Raw genomic sequence first — 25,058 nt, 5'->3', positions numbered from 1 at the left:
TCAGACAATTGTTTTGTGCTCTCGTCTCTTCATGGTGTAATCCCTTCTGCTGTTTCTGTCCTTCTCTCTCCTGTTCAATTTGTCTTCTATCCTGCCCTCCCCTTATTCCCCTCTCCCGAACAGTGCTTGTTGGCTCTTGATGAGTCTCTCCTACGCGTTGCCTCCCCCTAACCTTGCCCCCATCCACAACCCTGACCCCCAAACCAACAGCACTACACCACCTCTGAGTGTCTCTAATGTCCAGCCTAATGTGATTGTGTGTCATATTTGCAGTATTTCTGTATGACCGCTGACCCCGTACTGCTGCGTGTTCCAGGGATCAATGGTTCCTAACCGCCTTCCTCTCCCTGCTTCGCCACCATGTTTCCTCTGAGATCCAATCTAATTAATGGGTCATATTTGATACTGCTCTAGTGTCCCAGGCGCGCATCCCAGACTCATTAGTCTTCCTGTGTGTGTGTGAACATTTTGTGAATGTGCATTTGTTCTGTCTACTTGTTGTCTCCAACTGGGGAATGTCAGGTTGTGAATGTTTTTGCAGCATCTAGAGAGCTGCTGTCTCCGGTTTCTTTCCTGCCTAAACCTTGAATTATTAATAATGTCACTTTCAACTGCCATGTAGGTTACACGTCTCTTAAGGGGTGTCCATGGAGTGAATAGGTCTTTTGTGTCTCTGTGTGTCTCTGAGCAGGACGGGGCATGAGAGTCCTTTTCCTGATGTCTTAATTGCCTGACTGCAGCTGTGGTGCATCGCTGCAATGTCACTGGGATTTGTTGGATCCGTTAAAGTGCGTGTTGGGAGAGCAGGGTTTCCGATAGGAAAATGTGGCCCCGGACATTTGACTGGCAGCATTTTCATTTACCAGACATTTTGAGAAATGTACCTGACCCATGTGCACCGGGTGCGAAACCGGATTTGGGCGTCCACCCCACGGTGCTCTGAATGACAGAAATCACGTTTGGATTATGGCGTCCTTCTTACCGAATTCTGATGCGCATTTCGAAGATGTTAGAACATTCCACATTACAAATTTTTCTCAGCCCACAAGACGAGTAATCAACAGCCAAATCACTAGCCTAGCATTAGCACTAGCCTAGCACTAGCATGAATCTATTCTGTTGGTCAGCTTGTCGTTCTGTGCGAGAAATAAATAGCCTATTCCAAACAGACTCTGGGACAGTTTTTGGACAGTAGATCCCAAATTCATACAACCAGTAGGCCGAGGATACATAAAAAGATGTGGCTGATGCAACCGATCAGAATGTCTAGCTTTTAAAATATTGATCAACTATTATTTCTTCACATTTTATAGGCACAGCAATGGAGGTCTTTTATAAAAGAATTGCCTCCACATTTGGTTGTGTTTTGGCTACTTTGGAGCAAGTTTAACATGTTACATAATATGTAGTAAAATGTGCAGGTGTCTAACAGTTAAGTAGGCCTATATGTTTTCAAAATGCATACTACCGCCAACTCATTGCAAAGTGGTGTGATGCGCGGAAGCCTGCCTGCCGTTGTACGCAATTTGAATGGGAAGTGCGCTTCGATTACCAGTTGAGAAATAGGAGTATAAGTTCATTTAAATTATTATATATATATATTTAAAAAATAAAATAATTAATCGTTTTTTTAAACGCGTGATTTCATTTAGAATTGTTGCGTGATGACTTGGCTTCTGAAAGAATGTTTCACTCCAGCAGCAACAGGAGCAGCAGCTTTTGCTCTGGCTGACAGATTTTCAGCTTAAACCAGGCTCTGTTGTGTGTATGCTGTGAGTGTGTGATAGTCGTTATGAGTCTTATTTAGGCCTAACGAAAATGCACACCCAAGTTACATTTGCACTAAATGGTGCAAATGAACCCATAAACTGATAAGCATGACCAGTCGAATGTATTTTCATCATTGAATGGGCTAAAAAAAAACATTATTCAATGCAATTTGATAAAACAATATTCTCCCAGACAGTTGGCCGGCGTTAATTTTATTTATCGGCTTTTATTGATTATTTTTGTCAAAAGCCGGCCCAAAGGACACCCTGTGGGAGAGATTTGATTGTGTCCACATTGTATCAGCAGTTCAACTAGCCGCACTGGACGTACACGTTCTCAGGCAGAGCTTTAATATATTTACATAAATAATGAATTAATTTTAAGTTTTTTTTAAAAGAATAATTAAAAAGCAGAAATGTCTATCAGCAACAATCTTCCCCCTAGCTTGACCGTAAAGACAGTTGTCTGGTCATATTGGGCTTCGTAGTGCAGCTGATCTGCACACACACAGGAGGTGTTCAGTAGACATGCTGAACAAGTATACTGCGTTCCTCCGGAGGACCCTGCCTCTGTTGTAAATGTGCTCTACACAGCTGGGTAAGCTTGGGCAAACGTTCTGTTCAACTTGTCAAACTGACAACACTTTTGAAGTCATCTCTAAGTGAGGGAGGCAGTGAAGGAGGGGAGATGCTAAACACAGGTGGTGTGAAGCCTTTGTTGGACTGACAGTTGTTGGTTTTTTGGTCGGGTTGGATGGGTCCTAGAGGGTGTGTTGTTAGAGGCTGCAGCGTGGTACGGGTACATGCTTGTCAAGGAGGTTTTAGGCTGTGTGAATTAGTGTAGGTGTTGTGACCTACTTTTGAACGGAGGGTTGCTGTGTCTAACGATGGTGGAGGGGGGGGAGCTGGATTGGCAGGCCGCCATCTTAAGTTGCCCTGTTGCCTTGACGACAGTGGTTGAAGCGTCGCACAAGCATCCTGACAGAAACGAGCACGTTTAGACCCCCTCAAGCCTCCCTCCCATGATGCAGCATGTGCTCCATGACCAGAGCGCATTAAACCTCGGATCAGTTTATTCTCCCAGACAGAGCGCGCGAGAGAGATGCAGGAGGTACACACTGAGTCTGGCCCGAAAGGTTTTAGTCACTGTGCTGTGGCAGCGTGATTGGACATCAACCAGTGTTACCTTGGAGCCATGAGGTGATCTCCTCCTTCTGCCATAAATACTGAATTTGTATTTTTTTCTGACATTGTCCATTACTGTGTTGCTGTGGGCTTCATCCCTCCGGGTATATTTCAGTTAATAAACAGAAAATTCTCTATTCTTCAATTAGCCTACTGTTTGGAAAACAATCAAACACAATCGTAGTTGTAACTTGCTCATTTGGTTACTTTTCTATATATTAAAACCACTGGCATACAATCTATCCCGAAGTGCAAATGTGTACTATAAAACATTATTCGGCTAAGATTGCGATATCCTATTCATATCTAATTGAGAGAATTGAAATGTGAGCGCTCCAAGATACACAGCAGCGCCAAAGGTGGGAGCAGCACACCGCGGAACACATCATCTCTCCCAGTCCTCTTCACAACACGAGGGCTGGGGCTCCAACGCTGGCAACGCAGGTGGACATGTTTAATTGTGTTGGGAGGCTGTTTGGCTGCGATTGTTCTGATTTGTGTAAGGGTCCTCCCTGCAGTGCCTCTCACACAGTGAGAATGAGGTTAACAGTGCTTTAATCCCTACGCTGGGAGGCACACGAAGGCAGAGGGACGGGAGCTTGGAGGATGAGGGGGTGACTCTTATGGAGCTAAACACGATTTTCAGTTGCATTTTCAGTATGCCATTTTCAACCAATAAAGATCTCAGCACAGCACGGTATTACCAAGCTTGAATAATTCAGTGGTTCAGTGCCAACACTATGTATCACCCATTTAAGGGCAATATCTGCTGTTTGGAAGGCTAGCTTTTTATCCTTGGTCTGTTCTGATATTGCACAGAGCCTAGCCCAAGACTTTAGGAACGTCCTCTCTTTTTTTGTGTCTTTTCAATCAAACCTTTTTAATTTGGAATGTTAACTTTACTGACATCCTGTGAGCTTCTTTGTGCTAAAAAAAAAAAAAAAAATCCAAAGTCATAGATTTTTAATTGGCTCATGAAATGCAGCTTGTTTAAAGGATATCGGCAAATTTAAACATATCGCACAGCTACAGCTGAGACTACCACTGACTAATTGAGTGAATTAACAAAGGGTTGAGTGTTATCAAAGGATGTGAATTGCCACATTTGTAAATGTGCATGTACTTGGCACGTACTGCGTATCAACAGGGTTGTTCTTTTCCTGTCGCATCTGTTGCATTGCTGCCTGCATACCCTGTAATTCTCCTGTCCCCGTTCTTCAGGTGTTCCGGACGGGAGAGGGCATGGGCATCCGTCTGGACAGTGCCTCCGCGTTCCAGGGGGCCGTCATCTCCCCCCACTACGACTCCCTCCTGGTCAAAGTCATCGCCAGCGGGAATGACCTGCCTGCCGCCGCTGCCAAGATGAACCGGGCGCTGGCAGAGTTCCGTGTCCGCGGGGTCAAGGTAGGGTCATTACCCACAGCACGTCGTGTGTCCACATTAGCCTTTTTTCATTCTCCCAACTGCTCTACTCAAGCAGTAAAGCCATGAGGTGGATGGCTTCAAATCGAAATGTATCCGGTCATCAAGAATTTGCAACTTGTCAGAGAACCCGAAAGTGCATCTTTTGAAAGTACCCCGTTTTACCCTCACCTGAAACTGTCTGTACGTGTCATTACTGTGTTATGGTCAGGGATGCTTTTGACAGGAGATCCTTAGTAAGGGAAAAGCTACATGGTGAAAAGTGCTGAAAGTGGCAACTCTGGAGAGGAGAGTCGCGGAAAGCAGGAGCTCCATGAAAAGGATGTCAGAAGGCTAAGTGAGCAGGGAGAAGTGAACTGTGTTGAGGCCATTACGGGCCATTAAGGCCAGTCAGGTCATCTATGCCTTGATTTATGGATCTGGTTCTGATCAAAGGCATTTTAATCACTACGCTACTGCACTGCAAGGTCAAGGGAGCTCTGTTCTTTCTCTCTTCCTAGTTCCATCTAATCCAGTCCACGGGCCACAGATAAAGTCAATGATGAAACATTTTCTCCACAAAACCTAGATTTGTTTTCTTGCAAGAAGCGCATCTTTTAAATGGCACCATTTTAAGTGGCCAATTATTTAGTAGCAAGGGGAAGTAGAAGCTAATTATACAGGGGATGGGATGGCTCATGTGTAAGCATGTGACAGAGGATGAAAGGCTAGCATATTAGAAACATTCAGGCAGGAGGAGTCTACTTTCAACTATGTATCGAAGAGGGCTTTGGTTTGGAATTGTGAAGTAGAGAATCAGAGATACAGATCAGTGGGATTTCTTTGTTTATTCCATACTAGTGTCAATAACAACATGCTCACATGAAAGCGCAGTATGAAAAGGCAGTAATGGCTGTCTGGATGTATTTTTGCCGGATATGTGAGAGGAGATTCGTGTACTGCCAGCCTTCGCTTTCCATGGCTCTAAATGAAACCTTTGATTGGGGAACGTGTGTGTGATTTGAGCGAGGGTTAGAGGCAGCAGCTGCACCATGGCACAGCTGAGCTTTTGAAGGGCATGCAGCGGGGCAACTCTCCAACGTTGATCAGTGGTGGAACTCTGGTCTTCTGGCCGTGTCCGACCCCAGCCTCTTCAAACCTCTGCCTCCAGCGGCGTAATCCCTTCTCTTGATTGTCCTTGTTCTGTTTCAGCTTGTCTAGTTTCCCCTTCCCGACGTTGTGTCCCTACTCTCCTCCTCTTTTTGACCTATGCTGATGCAGTGTGACAGACTTCTGCCCTGGAGTTGTGATATTCCATTGCTCTGTTATTTCCCCCATCTTCAGCCTCTCCCTACCCCTCGCTTTCCCCAAGTTTATGCTCTCCTCTGCCTCGAAGGTGTTTTGTTGGCATGAGGATTTGCAAAGGCAGCACTCCAAAATATCAAAAGACATTAAAGCTGCTCCAGATCATCCCCTCTCTGCTCCACAAGGGCACTAACAAGCCAACTGTCACGTGTTAATGGCGGACTTTCACTTCAGGACGGGTGAACAAGTTCAAACCATGTCTGTTGTCCAATTCCCTCCCTCCATTTCTTTGCGTGTGTGATTAACTTCCCTCGCTGCGTAAGCTAAACTCTTTCTCCCCCCCCGCTATCATGCATCTCTCCTTTCCCACCTCGCCATCTCTCCTTTCCCACCTCGCCATCTCTCCTTTCCCACCTCGCCTCGCCATCTCTCCTTTCCCACCTCGCCATCTCTCATGTTGTTCCTCCCAGTGGCGGAAGGCCACTCAAATCCCATCAGGCCGCAGCAGTGCCTCCTTTTTTTATTAAGCAGCAGCTTCAAATAGCTCATTTCTTTAGCACTGACACCACCGGAGATTTAATTACCTGTTCAAATAAGATCCAAGTAATTTCCTCACCAGCACCATTAGGTGTTAGGAAGCAGAGGACTTGCTGCCAACATCTGCCCATATTTATAAGCGCAACATGTTGGCAGGGAAAAACAGTCAAACTGTGATACTACCCTAGCCCTAGGCAGCGCAGGTGTCATGTTTTACCAAATCCCTCATGATTTGATGGTGCGAGAAAAGAAATGGAGAAAAAAAATCCGTAAACATGTTGAAATCCTGTCAAAAAGTAAATCCCACAATGTCTTTGCTGGGTGTAGGAACAGACTCCGACTCTCCGAAGTTGTGCTTCAGCAAGATCTCCAGGTATTCCGGTGCTCATGTCCACTGTTCTGTTCTGCTATTAGCTTTGCAGTATACTGTAGGGATGCCGATGCCCCTTGGGAAGACTAACCAACAGTACCAACCCAATGTCCATTACATGTAGCTCTGTCTCACTTTGCAGCTGGACTATAAATTGGCTTTAAATTGAGTTTTTTGACCCCTCTCTCATCTGCAGATAGAAACCGTGCCTTTCGTGCTCTGGAAAATGACTCTCTTGGGTCCTACTCGAGGATTCCTGTGCCTACTATCAGTTTTATCTATTGTGTCCCCCTTTCTCCTACCTCCTCCCCGCCCTCCCTCTCTCGCCCTCCCCTCAGTTATGGATGTACAGTGTGCACACACACACACACACACACACACACACACACACACACACACACACACACACACACACACACACACACACACACACAAGGATGAGAGCGAAGACCAGGGTCTTGAACAAGAGATGGGAGCACAGGTTATTGCCAGCTTGTGTAACTACTATGTTCCTTTACAAATAGAACCCGAAGATGTGGCTCGTGGTCCATACTAAACACTGTGTAGAGCTGGAAGAGTGGTTTTACAAGGGACTTTGCAGCCCTAATCTGCGCTAAATGGTTCCCAGAGGTGTGACTGGTGTTAGAGGGAGATACTGCGTACTGAATCAGGGGGTGGTGAGATGGGGAGAGGAGTTGTGTGAAATTTGAGATGAGTGGGAGGCTGCTTAAAGAGGAGAGGAAGATGTTGTGTGCAGGCAAGGCTCGAGACAAATTATCCCTTCATCTCTTACCTCGCTCAGGTGAACATACGTGATTTTTATTATTATGTTTTTTTTTTTTGTCAATGGGATTTGAAATCGTTGCCGCACTCTGCTTCAAGGTGGGATTGTGCATTAGGGGCGTTCAATAAGGATCTAAGGATTTCACAGCTGTGGCACTTATTGTCATCATACCCCTCACTGTTCCTCCCCAAACAGTCTCTCTATGCAGTTTAGTGATGAGACATTTGTAGGACCAGGCTAGCAGATAAACAAGGATTTTAATGATGTATGCAGCAGTCTGTTACTGACCACTTAAACATGCATGTACATGAGTCATTTGCATGAATAATACTCAAGCCCTCCAACGCTCATTCTCTCTCCCCCTCGCTCTCTCCCTCTCTCTCTCTCTCTCTCTCCCTCCCTCTGTACCTGTCTCGCACATTTGTCTCTCGCACACAAATAGAATTGTACTGAATTGTACGGCTACATTAATTTCCCAATTTGCATTTGGTGCTGATTTCCACATCATTTCCTTTTAGGAAGGTTGTGATTCCCTCAAGGAACCAACCACAAATGTCCAGAATACTGTTTGAGTTCTGTCTATATATTGTGACGAAGCCTAGCTTGTCCAAATGGTCATTTAATTTTTTTAAAATCAAATCAAATCGAGACTGATTGTGGTGGATGAAGGTGCTTCTTTTAAGATTTTGAAATTCATATTGGTGGTTTTATGTGGAACGAGTGTCAGTCTCCCATCCACTTTCTCTCGCAAACAGACATCCACCCACACGTCTCCTCTGATCATAGGGTGTGGCTGGGGTAGAGGTGCTTCAGTGTGACGGGGAGTATATATTTTAAATTCAAATGGGAGAGTTAGAATGCTGGTCTGTCCTGTTGAATTACCATGTTTTTCTGCTCAAGTCTCCAGTTGCAAATAGAAAACACCTTGACTCCACATCTGAGATGGCAAAATTCAACGCTGTCACTTAAAATCGTTTTCCGTCTGGCTGTCTCACAGGCAAAGCCTCGGGAAGACGTTGGGGGGGGGGGCAGATTAGAACTTTTTGTCCGTCGATGAAAAAATTGCCGCTACCCTTAACATCGTCCCCCGGCTCAGCACGTTGTCCTCGGCAGCTCAGTCGTAATGCTCAAAGTGTGAGAGAAAAAAATATGTGTTTAGTTCATCAAGGTAGGGCGGCGTAGGTGTCCAGACATGGGCACTCTGAAGCCTGTTTGTGCTGCTATCGGTACATTTGTAATGACAAAAAGAACCAGGCGTTCAAGGACTGACCATCAATTATATCAAAAGTTATAGTTTTTACCGTGTTGAAGCTATACAGTGTTTTATTTACATTTGCATGGTTTACAAACGTTGGAATTAAACTAGCTTGACTGAATCTGGTGGGGGGGAAACGATTTCTTCGGATGAAAAATAAAGGTTCCCCGCACTACAGAGGGCTTTATCGGTCGACTAATACAGGATTAGTTAAGTCCCCGGTGCACTAAATTTATATATATTTTTTTCATTCAGATTATTATTATTTTATGGGGGGGTGTTTCAGCACCCGTACTTCTCGCGGCTATGCTCACAGGTAGGGTTTTATATGCAGGGGCAGAAAACGGCCAGCCAGGGTGAATGACTTGGATCGTAATGACTACTTAAAATAACTGCTTTACTTTCTTATCCAGCGTATTGGAGATGTCTGAGCTACTTCTGAGATGTTGAACTCCTCCTGAACTTAACTGCACAATTTGTATCTACAGCTTAGAACACTCTAGCTTTACCCAAGCTGGTCCTGTTAACTCGGAAGATGTGTTATAGTAGTTTCTAAAAAAATAACCACCAAGATCTGCCAATCTGGGCCCGTTGTCCACAAAGTGTCTCAGATTACAAGTGCTGATCTAGGATCAGGTACCCAGCTGTCCATATAATCATTCATTATGAGCTAGAAGGCCAAACTGATCCTAGATCAACACTCCTACTCTGAGAGGCTTTGTGTATATGGGCCCAGATATTAACTAGACTTGTCAGCAGTACATGACACATCTGGGCTCTCCGATGTGAACAATGGTTGGTTGTAGAACCGCGGGTCAGTAGTTGCAACACCGCTGGGCAGAGTTCACATTGTGTTTGTGTGAATTCTCCAATCAGCATTTTTTTTTTAATTGGCTGAAACAGGTCAGCAGTTTGCCACTGGCAAGAAAATAGGAAACTGATGCACGCACTTCTCTCACACTATCTCCTTGTCGTCTCACTTATGTGTGAATGTGTGTATCGGCCACTCAATCACACAGCTCATGCTAATTGAGCTCGACGGGGCTTTTGCGGCTATGAACGTGTACTACAGAGAAGTACATGACAGATGGCATTGATAGACGTAGCATGAACCAACTCCCTGTCGACATCTCCGAGCTCCTCCCCGACGCCAGGCATCTCTTCTGCCCCCCCCAGCCAGTGTCTCTACCCCTTATTCTCCCCATCTCTCTCGCTCCCTCTCTCAGCTAAACAAACACCTCTGTGTTTGCAGATAGGCTGCTTCCTGCTCTTTGCAAACAAACACATGATAATTGACTGGCATCTGATTATCACAGTTGTCTCATGTACCAGTTTTTGAGGCCTGATTTACTCAGCGGTTTGGCATTCAAAGTCGAGACGCTGCTGTTGAGTGGTGGTTGATTTATTTACTGTAGTGATTCATTAATGGTTTAATTTATCTTGTTGAAACAAGTCTCCGGTTGTAATCCCCATGCGTTTGGGTCGTCGGTATCTCACAGCTTTAGACCAGCAGACATCATTATACCTTATTTTTTTTCACAATAGCTGTCACTCCCATCTGTCCACACCACACGTGGCATTACCTCCTTCACCATGTGCTATGTTCCCTGTGCAATGCACTGTGTGCTTTGATAGTTTCTCGTCCTTTTTAAGCCAAATGGCTTTTACATCCACCTGTCCACTGTCAATGTATCCATTTTGTCTTTGTTTTGTTCCTTTTTGGCCCTCTGTCCTCTTCACCCTATAAAACACTCTCTTCCAGGTCTCCGATGTTGTCAGCCTCACTGGACTTAGAGGTGTTGTTGGTGTGCAGGTAGCCATGGGTGAGGGCAGGAGGGGGGTGGTCGCTGCCTGTGCTGCTCGCTGAACTGGCTGTTGAGGCACACTGGACCAGCATGCCCTGCACCGACTGGCTCCTCCTGGTCCATATCACACTCAGTCGTTTCGCATATCCGTAGCAGGTTGTCGTGGTGATCTCGCCCACGTCAAAGGAGCAGCTGCGTGTCGGCCCTAGTGGCGGGCGATCTCCCCTCCTCGAGTCCTTCACGCGCTCCAACTCCTCCCCCTGGGCCTCAGAGTCTATGCTGCATATGGAGCCCACCATTTTGTCCAAGTCTCTCTCCTTCTCCTCAGTGCGGCGCAGCTTGAGCTTGCCTGAGTGTTTCGGGGCCTTGTGAGCTCGGGGATGGGGTAAGGTCTGGGAGGTGTTGGAAGGGGAGTAGTACAGTGTCACTCTCTCACTCTCAAGGGTGAAAGGGGGGAATCCTTTCCCCCTCACGACCACCTCCAGGCCTGGCTTCTCACCTTTTCCCTCCCCACTGAGCTGATCTGAGTCAAGCTTTGGCTTGGGCAGTTTCCCAGGCTTGTTCTTGGCTTGGGGTTTGGTTTTCAACGGCAGCGGCTTAGCCTGTTGACCAAGAATGTTGTTGGGCAGAGCCACCATCATCACGCTCCCATTTCCGTTGGTCTGAGCGTAAACATCCACTCCTTCCTTGGAGGGAAGGAAGTCGTCATGGTGATGGGCAGGGTAGTGGCCCTCGTCTCGACAGTCTCCACAGACACGGTGCCTTACCATCATCGCCACGGTGAACACCAGCAGTGTTACCACGATGACCCCCCCCACCATGACCGTCAGCGTGCCGCCCAGGAAGTGGGCCTGCAGGGATCGGCACTCTGGGAAGTCCTCCTTGGTGCTGAACTGGGTGCAGCCTAGGACCTTGGTGGTGGCCAGGGTGGACACCCCATCGTCAAAGATGGCCAGGACACACAGGCTGTAGTCTGCTCCAGACACCAGGTTCTTCAGCAGGAAAGAGCTGCTTGTAGGCGGCAGAATTCTAGCAGACAGGGAAGGGTGGGGGCGTACAAGAGAAAAGGACATTGAGCCATTTGCTGAGCAGAGAAAGAGGATATCTGAAAGCGGCTAGGAGAGGGAGATGAATCGAATGAAATGCAATAATCTACAGTACAACGCCTAAGCGCTAATGATGATAATGTGCAGCCAGCTAGAGGGAGGGAGGCGTCTGATCTGCTCCTTTGTTGTGTAAATGGCCTTAATCAATAATACTCTGCTGTAGAGGGAGAAGGGTAATGGAGACTATGAAGGATATTCAGGGTAACAGGAGTCCGACTTTACCAAAATCTATTTCCCGAACTCCCCCCTCCTCCCTCAGAAACGTGTCATGCCAAGCAATGAGCTAGTCAAGACCAAGGTGATGACACATACTCGCACCCCAATTACCACCGCGCCCGTCTCCCTACTTTCAATCTCACCTGGCTGGCAGATAACATTCCTTGAGCCCCGGCTCTACCTCCGTTCCTCCACACTATCCTCAAATTATCTCTAGCTTTGGGTTACTAATCACTTTAATGCGTTTACTTGTGTACATTCAGACATTGTAATGGAAATTGGAAAGATGGGCTTTACTCGAAACATTAACTCCAAATGCGCAAGCTATTATCCCCATGGGTTTATATTCTGTGAATAACTTTTGAATTGTAAGAGCTCTATTGAAAACCTCTCACAGGGATATGCTGTTCAAACCAATTAGGGACGGTAGAACCTAATGTTTGCTGTCATCTCTCCTTTTATTTAGCAATGAAGACGACATATGCCTTGGCATGTACTCGGCGCCGAAACGGTGTATTTGCATACTTTAACTTTGATCTCAGGTAGGCTTAACAAGCAGTTCACCTTATGAGCCGTGAAACGATTATAAGCGGCAATTCCCATTTGTCCTCTTTGAGAACGTGTCCGATATCCATCAGGGGAGAAGGAGGAAGAGTTCAATCATCCTGGCTACTTGCTGAAGGGGTATGAGACTGGCCTTAACCGTCGCTTCAGTCTGTCTGCGCAGTACCTCGTTATAATGCTCCAATTTATCTGCTCTTATTTTCATTTTCTTTCTCTCCCCTCCATTGTCTGTGGTCATACACAGATTCTCGTGCAAGGAGTGGGTTAGATTGAACAAAACGACCTGTTTCCTGATGACTTATTCCATGAACATGACAGGCTGGAGATGCAGTTCCCAAGAAACAGCGGCAAACGGAGAGTGGGTAAACGAGAGCGAGAGCTGGAAATGACGGATTGGGAGGCTTTCTTCCTGTTTTTCATTTTCCTTCTGACAGCATTCCGAGTGTGTGTGTGTGTGTGCGTGTCAGTGTGTTTGTTGACACGATGTCCCGACAAGTCCTTGAGAATCTTTCAGTATTTTATATAAAACACTGCATCTCTATTTAGCTACCTCTCCCTACTTCCACAAACTGAAGTGAGTGGGTTCAGTGTTCCCTCGACCCAAACCCCCCCATCTCCCTATTTGTCTCCGTTTCAGTCAGCGGAATGGGATGTGACACTGTCCTCAGATCTGCAGCTTGCGCTCTTATAAGGAGTTCATCCTCCTTTTCCCCCGAGTCTTCAGGCTCTCTCCTTCCACTGCCCCATCTCCCTTCCGTTCCCTCTATAAATACCTTGCCCTCTTTCATACTTATTTTACAGTCCACTATGACTGCTCTCCTTTGTTTTGTGTCAGGGATGGTGTGTCCTGTTCATCACCCCTGGTCCCTGTGACTCAAGAACACTGAGAACTCTGGTAAATGTAGAACCACAGGGGTGTTTTTGAACATGACAGTGTTACAATAGAGGAGAACAAAGGGGTGTTTTGTTTTTTTTGTGTTTTTTTTGCATCTAGCCTCATTTATGATCTATTCGTGCTTTGCCAATTGGGAACTGGCTCTCAGGTTGTGCACAATTTGCTTTGTTACTGAGAGGAGCTTACCTGTACACCAGGGCGTCATCTGCAGTGCAGTTGTACTGGATCTGGTACATCCACACCAGGTACGGCCCAGTGGCCCGGCCCAGGACCCAGCGCACCTGGGCAGAGGTGGCGGTCACCCCCAGGACCCCCACCAAACGCTCACTGGTACTGGCTTCTCCATCCCCCCTCTCTCCGCTCTCCCCCTCTCCTGTGGCGTTCTTTACCGAACCACCACCACCCTTCCCGTTCCTTCCAGACCCTCCTGTTCTCCCACTGGAAATGTCTGAGGAGCCTGGGTCTCCACGAGGGTTGGTGAGGGGGACAGTGTTGTTGCCGCGGTGAGGGAGGGGGATGATCTTGAGGTCTATCAGGGCTGTAGCCTCCCCGGCAGCGTTGATGGCGATGCAGGTGTAAGCCCCGTCGTCACGCGCCCGCGTCACAAGCACGTCCAGGGTGCCATTGTAGTAGGAGTACACACGGCTGGAGTTGGCCACGATGCGGTCGTCAGGGGAGATCCAGTGAATGATGGGCTCAGGATCACCGATGGCACGGCACCTCAGCGTGGCCCTCTGGCCCTCCAGCACCCACAGTTTGTTGGAGTGGCGTGTGATGAGCGGAGGCTCACAGGTGAACTCCTCCTCTGGGATGGACCAAAAGTAGCGCCCAGCCAGGTGGACGGGGGTGGCACACGTCTCCATGTCGTCGCCGCGGATCAGCCGCCTCAGCCACAGCAGCTCACAGTTACAGTGCAGGGGGTTCCCCCCGAAGCTCAGGCTGATGACAGCGCTGTAGGGCGTGGGGCTGACCACGCCCGTCTGGGAGCGGGAGAACAAGGGGTCGGGGGGCAGCGTCTGCAGCCGGTTGGATGTCATATCCAGGCGGGCCAGCTTGTAGAGTTCGCCGAAGGAGCCCTCAGCGATCTGGTCTATGAGGTTGTGGTCCAGGTTGAGGGTGTGCAGGCTGGCCATGTTCTGGATGGCCTCCCAGGGGACCTTCCTCAGGTTGTTGTAGGACAGGTCCAGATCCTCCAGCGTCTGCAGGAAGTCATCGAAGGCCTCGGCGGAGACGTCGGTCAGCTGGTTGTTGTTGATGATGAGGTGCTGTAGGTTGGTCAGGCCGGACAGGTCTCTTGGCCCCACTATGGTCAGCCGGTTGGTGTCCAGGTGGAGTGAGCGCAGGCTCTCCAGGTCAGCAAAGGACAGGGGCCGCAGGGTGTGGATGGTGTTCCTAGACAGAGTCAGTTCCACCAGGCCTGACATGTTGGCAAAGTCCACCCTGCCCACCTCCAGGATGAAGTTATCTGCCAGACGGAGCTCCACGGTGCGCCGGTCAATGTCAGGAGGGACGAACAGCAGGCCCTTGTTGACGCAGAGCGTGCTCAGAGACTCTGAGAGGTTTCGACACACACAGTGGAAGGGACAGATGGAGACCATGCCCCAGGTCTCTCCAGCAGACACGCCTGGGCCAAGTAGCGCAGGGAAGACACAGGAACCAGTCACCACGGCCAGCCAGACTACCGTCTGTGGGGTCAGAGGGCAGGCAGGGGGTCTCAGGGAAGGTTTGGTCACCTTTGGCTTGAGTTTAGGAGGGGGTACTGTTCTGTCTGGGTGGACCCCTTTTAGAGAGGAGCTTTGCTTTGAAGGCTTCCAATAGTATTTTGAGTGGTGTGGTGCCAGGTATGGGTGTAGTATTTGTGAGTTGGATTTAGGCATTGTTGTGCTGGTTATTCACCTGTGGAAGTAGAAATGGGACATTGTTAGATCCCTCTGGTTCATTGTTGTTTTTATTGATCCAGTGGCGTTTAGATCTAACAGTGCATTAGAGGTATTGGATTGTGCAGATGGTATTCAGAGTTTTAGATATTGACAATCCACAAACATGTCGGTCAACACCACCTTTTTATAATCTGTGTTGGTATGTTTCAGCTGCTATGTTTTGTGTAGGTGTATGTGTGTGTTTTGCAAGTGTAATTTCAGTGAGATATAAGGCCAGATTGAATATGAACCTTCCAAGCCTGGGATGTTTTTCCAGACAAGACACTGTTCAGTGGTTCTGGGGATGTGGCCATGTCTACTGAATCACAATGTTACTGGGGCCAAGTGTCCTTTTTGTTTGTTCTCACCCCCCACGGCCTGCTGTGTTGTCACGAGGGATTGCCCCATTAACCTGATGCATTACTGTATGTGTCGTTGTGTGTGTCTTAAGTGTGAACATTAACACGCATCTAATGAGTTGGAATAATAGGGTTGAAAACCTGACCAGAAAAGGCAGGCCCTAAGTGAAGTTGAATAGTGGTTTGTGGTGCGACTGACTCTCCAGGTCATTATGTGCAAATGGACTTTGAATGGAAGCCTAGTCGCTTGAATTGTCTGAGTTACATCACAAGGCTGATGATTGTGATTAATGTGACAGTGTTGTGCTTTTCCACGGCGGCTGCATTTCGCCAGGTTGAGAATTATTCAATTTGTGCTCGTTTGAGCCTTATGCAAGGCAGGCGTTTTCCGCTGTCACGCTCACAGTTAGTGTATGTGTTTGAGGAAGAGTACGAGGGTGAGATGAAGGACCCACAGGGGAAATAATGGATGCAACCTATAAATACCTATACGTGGTAGACTGTTTGTCTCTACGCGTGCCATGCATGGCGTAATGATCTACATAGACGCCTTACCGACAAATGGTGTAGGGTTGAGGTGTGTGCAGTAATAGTTTATGCTTTGATAAAAAAGCCCTTGACTGGATTACCAGAAATCTGTTTATGGGGCTTCCCCTTAAACCTGTATGTCTGAGGGGGGAGAGGAATGCATGGTAACAGGGTTAATTCACCATCGAATTAGCCTAATGAGCATAATGAGCATGACGTTATGTCCCACACCTTTTTTGTCTGAGGGTTTGAATGGATTGCGCACCTCCCCCCCCTTAGTTCATAGTCAGTGACTGAGGCGTGCACGGGATTGGTTTGTCCCCTACAGTAGGTGGCTTGTAGAGGTGAGTGTGAATGCCCTGTTCTCCCAAGCAGAATCCCTAAGGCCCCATTTTATATAGCGTTGTTTTAAAGAAAGACAATCTGCTGGCTATAACTGACAGTCTTTTCAATTTGCTTTAAAGCCTTGTTATACTGTTGGTTTTGCTATGTTTTCCTCTCCTGACTCTATGATTGATGACTAAATGGACCTATTACACCTTTTCCGTGTCGCGTCACTGTCCCTTTGTCCACCTATCTATATTCACTTTGACTTGAGCTCAGCTCCCAAATCAACATGCCTATGAGAAATTTTGATGCCGGTCAGTTTCTCTGTTTAAGCAGTAAGGCATGAGAACCCGGGGATTATTGTGTGAATAGCTCCTGACTATGGGCTGTTCTAAGGCCCGATGCAGAGCTGTTGCTAGGTCAGTCCATGATATACCTCCTCCGAATGATGTGCAAGGATTAGCAGAGGGACATGGGCACCGATAATGAATTTCTCGCACAATGTGCATTACAGTCTGAACAGATTGTGAGTCGCTATCTCCTTATGATAAACACAGGGGTCTGTTTTACTGTGAAAACAAATTAATCTTAACTTACAGAAGTTTTGCTGCTTATGCTGTTCAGGATGCCACATCCATTGATTCGTTCTGATAACTGGAGCGTGAATCAAAATAATCCGATTGAGTTTTTCAAGCATGAGCCCGGAGGTTTTCACAGACAACAAGCTTATGTTTTCCAGATCAACAACCGATTTGAAATGTGTGAAACATTTCATTCTGCTTCACAGCATTTATCCTCCTCTGTCTCTTATCTATTCACTGATTGCAGTCTTCAGTCTTCTCCCAGGACGGTATCCAGTCTCTTCAGTTTACTCTGTAGTTATTGGTATTCAGACCCCTCTTCCTCTCGCTGTCCTTTGCAGAAGCAGCGAGGCTCTAGAACATCCCCACGCCTGTGTTCTCTCCGTGTTGAACAGCCTTTCGCCCTCTCAAATGTCCAACCCCCCTCCTCTCTAACCCCTTTCTCCTCCTAAATGGGCAGTTCAGTGTCCCCACTGTGTGGGAAGGTTAATGATGCCTTCTCACTCCCTGGTTCCTTCCGTCAGGCTGCCTGTTTTGTGTTAGTCCTTCAGACATGCCCAGGGAAAGGAGCGGCGCTGTAGAAGTAGAAGGCTCTCAACCATAGATGTCAACGACCTATAACGATTGCATGGTTCACCTCTGTGGTCGACGCGCTTTTCCACAACTCAATCAATGGCTTGTTTTGACGTTATTTTCCCCTGCCGTCCTGTGCTGCACTAGTCTGTGATTTGTGGATTTCGCTGCAGCGAGCCTGTGTGTGTGTGTGATCGAGAGCGAGACTGCAATGTGTGTGCTACTGAGAGAGGACAGCGGGAGGGGAGTGGGAGGGGGAGAGGGAGCCTGAAGCAGTCCTGGCTTTCGATAGAAAGGGGGGAAAGATGGAATTGGAATGGCTAGGAGAAAATGCAGAAAAGGAGCGTAGGAGAAATGAATCAAAATGAAGAGGGTGTAGGAGGAGGTAAAGCCAGCAGTTTTACCTCCCCCTTAACATTTATTAGCCAAACAGTCGGGGCCAAAGTAAGAGACGGCTTCATTACTGCTTGGATGAAAGCAGTCCGCGATCTATTTACACAAGCCCTTAGAAGATGCAGACTGGTCAGCTTGTTAGCATTTGGTGGTTTCCTATCTGCATTGCCTGTAGAACACTGTTCAAGTGAGAAACATTATGGAGATGCTGTACAGTAGCCTAACCAGGCTTTATGCTGAGGTTTCTGAAATGGGATATTGCAGTGATGGTACTCGTTCGTTACTATCAAGAGGCCTGTTTGTTAAACCAACAATTCTACGTTTGTCATTACATAAATGTTTGCGCTATAATTTGTTGTTTACCTTGAATTATGTTATGATGAAACCGGTTATTCTTAGATTTGTTATGTTCTTGACATGGCCAAATCACTCTAATTTGACACACAGGAACTAGAGGTCATGAATAAATTGGTCCAAAAAGAATGGCAATGATTGGCCTTTAGGTGGCACTGTTATAGGCAGTCTCATATAAACCCTCATAGCCGCTGCCCCGTTCTGACCTAGAGACTTGAAACCTTCTAAGTAGGCATCTTTCCTCATGCTGAACAAATTTGCCTCAAGGACCATCAGGGTAGATTTTCCTCCATCTTGGAATTTTGGGGAAATCTTTGGAACTTCTCATGAACCATTAGTCAGAATGTATGTCGGCCCATAGTAAAAAGCTAATGGAGATGGCTCTTATTATTGACATCAGATTTTACATGTCCATTTTAAGTCCTTTGTAAATCTACTCCACAATGGCCTATCAAGTTGAAATTTGTTTAAGGTCAAGACATTACCATGATGATGAATCATGTTAAGTTTGGCAGTGAGTCATCTGCTTGACGTATCCACTCACTACCAAATGCGGTTGTGAGAGGAAGCCCAGTAGCCGGCAGTGGGAGAAGATGGAACGAGATGGGTTTTGGTCGATATTTTGAAAATCTACAGTACCAGTCAAAAGTTTGGATGCACCTACAGTGGTTCCTCCTTTAAAAGTTGCGAGCTTACACTGTGGGACTTGGGAGGTACCCAGCGTCACGGCTTCATTTCTCCAGACCACCACAAGGGGGAGTTAGAGCACTCATTATGCATTTGGGTCCCAAGGTTTTTATGTGACCAATCCTATCAAGTGGTTCCAATGACAAATTTGATGCGAGCCACCCATCCCTGGTGACTTACTTCAGCAAAGATGGCTGACAAAACATTACGGGTTATAGTTATAACGAGTCAAGCAAAAAATGTACAATTGATAGGAATATGTTAACAAGAAGTTAATCTTTAATCCTATGTAAAATAAGTTTTGTTTTCTGAATTTTTATAATGACCATTTCTGTATTTGATTTTGGCGCTCTGCAATCTCACTGATGTTGGCCAGATCTAGAGAGGTTAATGTTGCATAAAACTTTGAAAGATCTGTTTCATAGGACACAATCAAAGTTAACATACAGTACCAGTCAAAGGTTTGGACACACCTACTCATCCAAGGGTTTTTATTTTATTTTTACAATTTTATACATTATAGAATAATAGGGAAGACATCAAAACTATGAAATAACACAAATGGAATCATGTAATTAACGTAAGTGTTAAACAAATTATATATATTCAGTGGATGTAGAGGGTGCAACAGGTCAGCACCTCAGGAGTAAATGTCAGTTGGCTTTTCATAGCCAATCATTCAGATTAGAGACAGCAGGTGCGGTAGAGAGAGTCCAAAACAGCAAGTCCGCGACAAGGTAGCACATCCAGTGAACAGGTCAGGGTTCCATAGCGGCAGGCAGAACAGTTTAAACTGGAGCAGCAGCAGCATGACCAGGTGGACTGGGGATAGCAAGGAGTCATCAGGCCAGGTAGTCCAGAGGCATGGTTCTTGGGCTCAGATCCTCAGAGAGAGAGAGAGACAGACTGAGGTTGGAACGGAAAATCTCCAATTTGGACTCATCATAACGAAGAACAGATTTCCACCGGTCTAATGTCCATTGCTCGTGTTTCTTGGCCCTATGCAAGTCTCTTCTTATTGGCGTCATTTAGTAGTGGTTTCTTTGTAGCAATTCGACCATGAAGGCCTAATCCAAGCAGTCTACCTCTGAACAGTTGTGGTTGATATGCGTCTCTTACTTGAACTCTGAAGCATTTATTTGGGTTGCAATTTCTGAGGCTGGAAACTAATAAACTTATCCTCTGCAGCAGAGGTAACTCTGGGTCTTCCTTTCCTGTGACGGTCCTCATGAGCGCCAGATTCGTCATAGCGCTTGATGGTTTTTGCGACTGCACTTGAAGAAACCTTTAAAGTTCTTGACATTTTCCGAATTGACTGACCTTTGTCTTACAGTAATGATGGACTGTCAATTCTCTTTGCTTATTTGAGCTGTTCTTGACATAATATGCAGTTGTTCTTTTACCAAATAAGGATGTCTTCTGTATACCACCCTTACCTTGACACAACACAACTGATTGGCTCAAATGCATTAAGAAGGAAAGAAATTACACAAATTGACTTTCAACAAGGCACACCTTTTAATTGAGATCATTCCAGGTGACTACCCCATGAAGCTGGTTAAGAGAATGCCAAGAGTGTGCAAAGCTGTCAAGGCAAAGGGTGGCTACTTTTAAGAATCTCATATTTATTTAACATTTCTTCATAGTTTTGATTTCTTCACTATTATTCTACAGTGTAGAAAATAGTAAGAATAAAGAAAAACCCTTGAATGAGTAGGTGTTCTAAAACTTTTGACTGGTAGGTGTAAAGTGACTAACAGGATAGATGGTTTTGAGAAAGAATTGTTACTGCATTCAAATGTGGCAGCACTGTACCTTTGTCACTGTCATCCTGTGAACCCCGTTCATTGCTGTTCACTGCTATTTATTATTATTAATTGTATTATTTTATTTGCTTACATTGGTGTTTTCAATAGGCCACTAGGCTGTAAATAGGCACTAAGTGCAATGGTCAGGTCAATCTGAGGAAGATGTCAGCTTGACGACGAAGCATCAGTCAGCTGTACTCATCTTGAACAATGGATGAGCTAAAATACATCTCTGCTTTTATTTTTGATTGCTCAAACTTCTTTCTGCCTTAAATGAGTACTTTCTGAAGCTTTTCTTGGTAAGCCATTCTCCTCTTATGAAATATTCAACATTTTGATTAATTTTATATTAAAAGTCATTATCAATTATTTAACAAGTTGATCGCAATGTTCCCAAATGCGCCTTGAATGTTAAGTTGTGGTCGAGGGATATCTGATTGTTCAGCCGTTTTTTGAGCGAATAAAGAAGATTGTAATACTTGCTTGTTTTCCATGCAGTGGTCTGGGGCTGTATGGTATGGCATTCGAAATAATCGATTGCGGATGATAAAGACGAACACAGAGGACTACAGTAGGATTCTCAACCCAAACAGAAGGGATTAGGGTTAATACAGGTTAACACCAGCGCTATAGCTGAGTCTGACAGCATGGCTTTTTACCCTGAGTTTGAGGGAATGAGACAAAGGAGAGGAGGGGAGGCTTAGCCCCATCTTCCTCCTCCTCCCAATGGTTCCTCTCATCTTTGTTTTTATTCTACTCTGGGCTTGTTGTGGGTTTTTTAGGTGAGGGGAGTGACTCAACCTCAGCCAGACATACACTGTGGTATACAGTGGGGCAAAAAAGTATTTAGTCAGCCACCAATTGCGCAAGTTCTCCCACTTAAAAAGATGAGGCCTGGAATTTTCATCATAGGTACACTTCAACTATGACAGACAAAATGAGAAAAGAAAATTCAGAAAATCACATTTGTAGGATTTTTAATGAATTTATTTGCAAATTATGGTGGAAAATATTTTTATCTTTTTATCTATAGTTTATCTCAATACTTTGTTATATACCCTTTGTTGGCAATGACAGAGGTCAAACATTTTCTGTAAGTCTTCAAGGTTTTCACACACTGTTGCTGGTATTTTGGCCAATTCCTCCATGTAGATTTCCTCTAGAGCAGTGATGTTTTGGGGCTGTTGCTGGGCAACACGGACTTTCAACTCCCTCCAAAGATTTTCTATGGGGTTGAGATCTGGAGACTGGCTAGGCCACTACAGGACCTTGAAATGCTTTTTACGAAGCCACTCATTCGTTGCCCGGGCGGTGTGTTTGGGATCATTGTCATGCTGAAAGACTCACCCACGTTTCATCTTCAATGCCCTTGCTGATGGAAGGAGGTTTTCACTCAAAATCTCACGATACATGGCCCCATTTCATTCTTTCCTTTACACGGATCAGTCGTCCTGGTCCCTTTGCAGAAAAACAGCCCCAAAGCATGATGTTTCCACCCCCATGCTTCACAGTAGGTATGGTGTTCTTTGGATGCAACTCAGCATTCATTGTCCTCCAAACACGACGAGATGAGTTTTTACCAAAAAGTTCTATTTTGGTTTCATCTGACCATATGACATTCTCCCAATCTTCTTCTGGATCATCCAAATGCTCTCTAGCAAACTTCAGGCGGGCCTGGACATGTACTGGCTTAAGCAGGGGGACACGTCTGGCACTGCAGGATTTGAGTCCCTGGCGGCGTAGTGTGTTACTGATGGTAGGCTTTGTTACTTTGGTCCCAGCTCTCTGCAGGTCATTCACTAGGTCCCCCCGTGTCGTTCTGGGATTTTTGCTCACCGTTCTTGTGATCATTTTGACCCCACGTGGTGAGATCTTGCGTGGAGCCCCAGATCGGGGGAGATTATCAGTGGTCTTGTATGTCTTCCATTTCCTAATAATTTTTCCCACAGTTGATTTCTTCAAACCAAGCTGCTTACCTATTGCAGATTCAGTCTTCCCAGCCTGGTGCAGGTCTACAATTTTGTTTCTGGTTTCCTTTGACAGCTCTTTGGGCTTGGCCATAGTGGAGTTTGGAGTGTGACTGTTTGAGGTTATGGACAGGTGTATTTTATACTGATAACAAGTTCAAACAGGTGCCATTAATACAGGTAACGAGTGGAGGACAGAGGAGCCTCTCTTAAAGAAGAAGTTACAGGTCTGTGAGAGCCAGAGATCTTGCTTGTTTGTAGGTGACCAAATACTTATTTTCCACCATAATTTGCTAATAAATTCATTAAAAATCCTACAATGTGATTTTCATGTCTGTCATAGTTGAAGTGTACCTATGATGAAAATTACAGGCCTCTCTCATATTTTTAAGTGGGAGAACTTGCACAATTGGTGGCTGACTAAATACTTTCTTGCCCCAATGTATATAGAGGACTTGGTACAGTGTAACACCCACCCTAGAGTGAAACTGTTGTATGCATCAAACCAATGAGAGCTTGGTCATGCTGGCCTCCTGACACAAACGTAATGGTTATTTAGTCTACTGATTTTCTTAGTCGTTTCTTATTTACTCTGGTGTATATGAAGACGTGACACGGGTCTTTCACCACAGACCTAACTCTCATTTGGACTATTTTGTATAATTTAGATGAAAAATGTGTGAATCTAATCTAGCTGCAGGACATTTGTGGAATGATTTACCTGGTGAAGCTGCAGGGGGAAATTGATTTTGCTTCAATCCATAGTTATTCAGCCTGGACAATGGAGGATGCAGGTCCCATGGCAGAGGATGTATTCTAGACCATGGAAAGCAGTGCTTGGCACTCTGAACCGTACAGAACAGTACCGTCAGAGTGTAGAAAAAACCCCACTGAGGCAATTTTCACAACACTGTCAGAACTTTTGCCAGTTGACAAATTGGTGAATATTTTTGAGGCAAACTGACCTGATTTTGGTTTTTTTTGTGTGCCTTTCTCTTAATCATGAATGGCTCATTTGGAAGCGGTTTCATGGATGCGTAATTGATCACTGAGTCCAAAGAAGAGGCCTTGAAGCGTTTCCCAGATGCATTGTCCTCAAAGGGCTGTTTTTTTTTCTCTTCCCGCCCACTTGAAGCAGTCATTCTGAAAACGTAATATATATTAAACTAGGTTTTGTTCTTGATGGTTTCCCAAGTTAATAGTAGAGAGCAGGGAGTGTCAGGGCACAAGCTACATCTCATATTCTTACATAACTAGAGAACAAGAACGATCCAATTTGTATGTTTTATTTAGATCAACATTGAATACCAAATGTAATGAATTGCAGCATACTGTAATCATAACCATCATCCTGATGCAACCATGATGGACTAGTTTTGCCCTTCTCAAAGTTTACAAACTTTATTTGGTTTTTGAACCAACATTTTCAATGCAGACCTGCTCATACAGTGCATTCGAGAGTGTTCAGACCCCTTGACTTTATCCATGATTTGTTATGTAACAGACCTAATCTAAAATGGATTAGGTAAAAATGTTTCATCAATCTACACACAATGGCAAAGTGAATACATCAGGTTTTTAGACATTTTTGCTAATGTATTAAAAATAAACATACCTTATTTATATAAGTATTCAGACCCTTTGAACAGATCTGGGGAAGGGTACAAAATACATTCTGCACCATTGAATGTCCCCAAGAATACAGTGGCCTCCATTTTTAAATGGAAGAAGTTTGGAACCACCTAGACTCTTCCTACAGCTGGCTACTTAGCCAAACTGAGCAATCAGGGGAGAAGTGCCTTGGTCAGGGAGGTGACCAAGAACCTGATGGATACTCTGGCAGAGCTCCGGAGATCCTGTGTGGAGATGGGATAACCTTCCAGAAGTACAACCATCTCTGCAGCACTCCACCAATCAGGCCTTTATGGAGTGGCCAGACAGAAACCATTCCTCAGGCACCATAAGAACTCTGACCATGAGAAACAAGATTCCTGTTCTGATGAAACCAAGATTGAACTTTTTGGCCAGAATGCCATCTCTCACGGCTGGAGTAAACCTGGCGCTATCCCTACGGTGAAGCATGGTGGTGGCAGCATCATGCTGTGGGGATGTTTTTCAGTGGCAGGGACTGGGAGACTAGTCTGGATCAAGGCAAAGATGAACAGAGCAAAGTACAGAGATCCTTGATGAAAACCTGCTCTAGAGCGTTCAGGACCTTAGACTGGGGGCGAAGGTTCACCTTCCAACAGGACATCGACCCTAAGCACACAGCCAAGACAACACAGGAGTGGCTTCGGGACAAGTCTCGGAGTGGCTCAGCCAGATCCCGGACTTGAACCCGATCAAACATCTCTGGGAAGGCCTAAAAAT

General features: G+C 45.7%; 2 protein-coding genes across 4 annotated transcripts in view; one reads left to right on the top strand and one right to left on the bottom strand.

The window, feature by feature from the left end:
- The window catches only part of pcxa (pyruvate carboxylase a), an 83,308-nt gene that overhangs the window by 34,976 nt on the left and 23,274 nt on the right, over nucleotides 1–25,058 (top strand). For all 3 annotated transcript variants that reach the window (XM_024394449.2, XM_024394450.2, XM_024394448.2), the window contains exon 10: nucleotides 4,176–4,358. In XM_024394449.2, coding sequence (XP_024250217.2) covers nucleotides 4,176–4,358 — 183 coding nt within the window. The remainder of the gene's footprint in view (nucleotides 1–4,175; nucleotides 4,359–25,058) is intronic.
- Nucleotides 9,794–17,318, bottom strand: lrfn4a (leucine rich repeat and fibronectin type III domain containing 4a). Its single transcript, XM_024394451.2, has 3 exons — nucleotides 16,923–17,318; nucleotides 13,379–15,088; nucleotides 9,794–11,440 (listed from the first exon to the last, which is right to left on the bottom strand). Exons 2-3 carry the CDS (start codon nucleotides 15,067–15,069, stop codon nucleotides 10,348–10,350), a joined length of 2,784 nt encoding a protein of 927 aa, XP_024250219.1. The 5' UTR covers nucleotides 15,070–15,088; nucleotides 16,923–17,318; the 3' UTR covers nucleotides 9,794–10,347.

Source organism: Oncorhynchus tshawytscha, linkage group LG30 (genome assembly GCF_018296145.1).
Source record: "Oncorhynchus tshawytscha isolate Ot180627B linkage group LG30, Otsh_v2.0, whole genome shotgun sequence".
Taxonomy (NCBI): Eukaryota; Metazoa; Chordata; class Actinopteri; order Salmoniformes; family Salmonidae; genus Oncorhynchus; species Oncorhynchus tshawytscha.
Note: the sequence above shows the minus strand (reverse complement) of the source record. Positions and strands in the feature narration are given on the sequence as shown.